Raw genomic sequence first — 5,050 nt, forward strand, 5'->3', positions numbered from 1 at the left:
CCTTCCTCCCCGCGCAACCCCCCACTGCCGAACGCCGTCACCGGCACCGTGACGTCCGTACGGAAGTGGCGACGCCGAGCGGAGGAGGCGGGGGCGGAAGCAGCGGCAGGACCTGCGTGAGGGGGCGGTGTCGCGGCAGGGCGAGGTGGCGAGTGGTGGGTGCTGGGTGTTGGGTGCCGGGTGTTGGGTGCCGGCAACCTTCGCGTAGCTGGGGCCGTGTCTGTAGCGAACGGAGGAAGCAGCAATAGGGCGGAGCAGCAGGCGCCGTTGTGTCCGGAGCTGTTTAGGGTCGAGCGGCGGGACCTCGGCCGCACGCCGCCGGGGCTGGTAGGTGGACTCCCGTGGCGCGGCGTGGCGCTGCTGGTGAGGGTGGCGGCTTGCTCCTGGCCGCTCTTCTTGCTGCAGGGGCGCAGGTGTGATCCGCGGCTGTTCTGCTATCAGTAAATCGAGGTGATTCTCCTGGAATGGCAGGTTGCGCATCTCGGTAGCCAGGTTCCCTGTTGCTTTTAGCTTCTTTGGAATTTGTAGGTTCAGGGTGGAATTCATCAGGAGGGAATGAGTCTTACGAAGTAAATGTCTTGCGTGTTGCAGATCGTTTATTGCCCCGTTCTGCCCCTGGCAGCAATGGTCATCTACCAAAGCATTTAGGGCTCTGTCCCAAAGGGCCTGAGGCAGGTTTCTCTATGGATGTAAGTTAGCTGCGGCCTCATTAGCGACGCTGGTTCCTGAGAGGCCAAATGTTGGAGCCACTGTCGTAACACCCAGTCTGTCCCTTTTTGGTGGCAGTTGCTTATAAAGTCCAGCTATGTTTGTCTCTGAAATGGAGTGGCAATTCTGTATAGAAGCCTAACGAAAGAATTTTCTTTAGTGACTGTAAACAAAATACATCTGCTGTAAATACATCTTCGTAGTCTCAGATAATCCATTTAGTTCACCGATTTTTGTTCTAAAATTCACCAACAATATTTTTTTTATTTCTACAGCTAATGATTTCAGGTTTTCCAGGCATGACTTGTCTTCCTACTGTATTCTGCATCAGCAAGGCACAGAATTAATTACCGATTAATCATTAAACTAAGTTTAATACAACACAGTGCAAATTATGTGCATAAGAAAAAATCAGCTTCAATGATTTTATGTGCTAATGTAATGTTCTTAAGCAGTCTTTTTCAGAATCTTGGTTTTGACTTCTCTGGACTGCCATTTCTTAAGTTAAAAAACATCACGGGGTCTCTTATTTTTATGGACAGTCTTAAATACTTCTGCTTCAGTTATAATTCTTGTTATATGATGTTAAATATATACTGAATGTAGTGGTATGATAAATCTAAAATAAATGTTTCTGTGTGCAGAATGGAGACTGATTGCAATCCTATGGAGTTACCCAACAATATGGGCTTTGAAGAGGATTCTGATTATAGAGACTTTGAAGGAACAGATGTGAAAGATATGAGACTGGAAGCTGAAGCTGTTGTGAATGATGTTCTGTTTGCTGTTAGCAATATGTTTGTCTCAAAAACCCTTCCTTGTGCAGAAGATGTGGCATATATCAATGTGGAAACCAGGGAAAGAAACAGATACTGCCTGGAGCTCACTGAAGCAGGACTCAGGGTAAAGTACTTTGTTTATAATTTCTTAAGCCTCTGTGTTTTGAACAATGATTGTGTTGAAAAGGTACAAATTCTTAGTGTACTTTTATGAAAATCTGTTTAACATGTTTTCTCCTGGAAAGTGGAACTTTGACTAATTGGGAAGATGGGAATTTGATTAAAAATCAGGTATTTATTTGAGATGTTAAATGATTAAGATTGAAGCAGTGATGTGTTACAGGCATGTCAATCTTTGGTTTTTTCAAGAACTTAGATAAATCAGTAATACAGCTTGTATACAATTCCTTTTCTTGGACCATTTGTATTTTTTGTGCAAGCATTTGTATGTAAGACTTCTTTTCAAAGATCTTTATAATAGGTTTTACTATGTTCTGAGTTTTGGACAAAAGGTATTTGTCTAAATACTGTACTACCACCAAACCCCATAGTAGAAAGCTCAGATTACAATTTGAACTTAGGGTGTTTTGTTATTACATTACTGTACTATCCTGACTCGCAAAGTGCTATGGTTGATATCTGTTTCCCATTGCAAGGTGGATCCTAACCACAGAAATTTAACTGGTGATCTCTTTGTTGCAGGTAGTAGCTTATGATTTTGATCAGACTGATGACAGATTGCAAACTCCATACCATGAAACTGTCTACTCCTTACTGGACTCTCTCAGCCCTGCGTATCGAGAGGTGTTTGGAAATGCACTATTACAAAGGCTAGAAGCTTTGAAGAAAGATAGTCAGTGATAGTCATGATTTACCCAGATGTGAGGAAGGTTTAATACTAGAAGGAATTCTTAGTATGAGGCACTGAGACCTTTCTTACAAATGTAGTCACAAACATCTTAAACTTCATTTATTGCATTAATATCCAGTTCCTGCTAGTACTGCTCTATAGCATTTTGGTACAGTGGATTTGTGTATATCACAATGCTATTAAAAGCCGCTTAATTTTGCTTTCCTTTTGTTGTAGGTGAGCAAATAAGTTGCTGCTTATATTGCTAAAATTTGGTCTCTTTTCAAACTGTTGTTATTGAAAACTTTAAAAAATATAGAGAGGATATGAATGTTTTATATAAAAGTAGTATTTTTGTGTGTGCTTAGTGATAATTTTCATATCTGCTTTTTAAAAGAGAAGCGAACTACTTGCTCTACCCAAATTAATGAAAAATAATTGGGAAGACTACTGTTCTGCAAAGAGCAGAATTTCAGCTTGATTTGCTCTACATAAATCTGAAGGTTCTCAGCTTTGGTAACAGGAAAAATGGTTCTTGGACAGTTGAGCATTGCTTGTATAGTGACATTATCTGAGGTAAAAGCAAGGCTCAGTACTATTTGATTTGTCCTTATCTTTGGCAACCAGCAAAGTTCAAATAATAAATGAGATGTACTGTTAATATATGAATGTATTGTCTGAACTGCAATGAGTTAAGCACAGAATTACAATGTAATGGGCTACATTTCCTAAAGATGATGTTATATATGCTATATATATGTATATGTATGCTCTATTGTGACTGTTTTGGAGGCTTTTAGCCTGTTTACTATTCTGAATGTGTGTTTACATGATGTACAGGATAAACCCAAGAGTATTTTTGCTTCAGCCTTTACTTTCTATAATGCAGTACTTTGGTACCCCTGTTTTTCACCTTTTCTCCCTCAAATGTACAATTGTCCTCTCCTGATGAATACTAAGTAAGCACTGTAATGTTAATTACATTGTATTGGTTTGAAACCAAAGGCATATGAAATTTGTTAAAACTAATACAAACTGGAAGATATAACTTGTGTTTTCTACTACAAACTCCTACAAATCTCTTTATAAATCTATTGTTCTGCTGTAACTTTTCAAGTATGTACTGAATGGTAGACTTTTTAAAATTACAGTTGGTTAAAATACCAGTACTGTTGAAATCACATTCTGTGATGTTCACACTTTTTGTATTCTTGTATTATTCAGCATTTGTGCATATTTATTTAAAAAATCCTGCCATTATTCTGTCATGCTTTTGTGACAAATACTTAGAGTAGCTTTTTCTGTAGTCGCACATAAGGATATATCAGTTCTCATGAAGTCACAGTTCCCAGTGACTTCAATAGAACTATTCACTTTTACCAGCTAAGGATTAGTCTTGTTAACTGGAGAAACTTAGAGCTTTTTGTAATAGCTTTGGGGTACAGTTGTACGACTATGACTGACAAGAAAAAGCACTTCTGTTTTCCAGAACGTAATTCCATGTTTATTTTATTGTATTTTAGGGTTGGAACTTCTGGTATAAATCTTCTACCCTGGGGTATGCTTTCATGCTCTAAAAATTGTTCATAGGCTCTCTTGCACACAGGTCTGTGGCACAGGGTTAGTCCTCTGTGAGGAGAATGTACTTTACCAGATTTATATTTGAATATTTTTCCTTGCAACTAATTTACTTGTTCAATTTCAATGACTAAAGCATTAAATAAATGTACTGGTGTGTCGTAGTTTTCTTGGGAAGGGAGAGAGCTGGGTGGGGAGGGGTGGGAGAAGAGTTCCTGAAAAGAGAAGTGAACAACCAAACCAATCAAACCCATAAAAAAAAATTTAAATTAGTTAAAAAGTATGTGAAAACCTTTGATTGCAGACTTGTATATGCTGAAACTCTTTCCTGAAAAACAAAAAAGGTGATTGTGAAGAGGAACTTGGAAAGGAAATTAGAGATATGCACGTGTAAAAATGCCAGTGTTGCATTGCTAAGACTTTTAGAGATTTTTAAAATGTTTTCTTGTTTTGTGTACTTGCCATAAGCCTGAGAAATACTTTCAAAGCAGGTGTTTCATAGGTTTTCCCAGAAGAGACTTGGGTTCTTTGTTGTAACATACTGCAGTGTTAACTCAAAAATGGGAAAGCCGTGTGATTCCGCTTTATCTGGGTTATGGAGTCGGAACAAGATGCTTTCCAGTCCCTATACTTACGCTTTGCTGCCTATATGGAGGGAGCTTCTCTTAAGCACTGACAATGAAGAATTTCAATAGGGCTTTTCAGACTGTCGGTGGTTTTCACTGTCCGAACCTGAAAGAGTGCTGCTTGGCCTAATGTATGTTAATCTACGAACTACGTAAACTCCTCAAAACCAGCCTGCCATCTGAAAGGATGCCTAATAACCTAATTAAAGCTATTTTTGTCTCAGCCGTACTACATACGTTTTGCCCTGTCGGGCGCTTAGAAGTCAAGAACAAAGTCCCCAAGTGCGTGGCTGATGCAGTCCGTGCTCGTCCTAAGCCAGGCTGAATGAGGCGCCGCAGCAGCGCGGGAACACCCGCTGGTGCTGACAGCGTCCCCCGCCGCGAGGCGCGCCGGCGGGTGGGCCGCAGCGCCCCCTGCCGGGGAAAGGCCGCTTCGCCCAGCCCAGCTCGTGCTCACTGTGCCTCTGGTCGCACGGCAACGAATCGCGTCCCCGGTGCAGGCTGTGGCG

At 40.9% G+C, this 5,050-nt stretch overlaps 1 protein-coding gene across 1 annotated transcript; it reads left to right on the forward strand.

Annotated features, from left to right (window-relative positions):
* The first annotated feature begins 419 nt into the window (after positions 1 to 419).
* GSKIP (GSK3B interacting protein) lies at positions 420 to 2,656 on the forward strand. The gene is made up of 3 exons (XM_054400595.1): positions 420 to 450; positions 1,353 to 1,611; positions 2,190 to 2,656. Exons 2-3 carry the CDS (start codon positions 1,354 to 1,356, stop codon positions 2,346 to 2,348), a joined length of 417 nt encoding a protein of 138 aa, XP_054256570.1. The 5' UTR covers positions 420 to 450; position 1,353; the 3' UTR covers positions 2,349 to 2,656.
* The last annotated feature ends 2,394 nt before the right edge of the window (positions 2,657 to 5,050 follow it).

The sequence above is a fragment of the Indicator indicator genome, chromosome 4 (genome assembly GCF_027791375.1).
Source record: "Indicator indicator isolate 239-I01 chromosome 4, UM_Iind_1.1, whole genome shotgun sequence".
NCBI lineage: Eukaryota > Metazoa > Chordata > Aves > Piciformes > Indicatoridae > Indicator > Indicator indicator.

Excerpts from the sequence above, each read along its gene's own strand:
- GSKIP (XM_054400595.1), top strand. The coding sequence starts at position 1,354 with ATGGAGACTGATTGCAATCCTATGGAGTTACCCAACAATATGGGCTTT. Across the intron at positions 1,612-2,189 it reads TCACTGAAGCAGGACTCAGG|GTAGTAGCTTATGATTTTGA; the intron begins GTAAAGTACTTT and ends TCTTTGTTGCAG.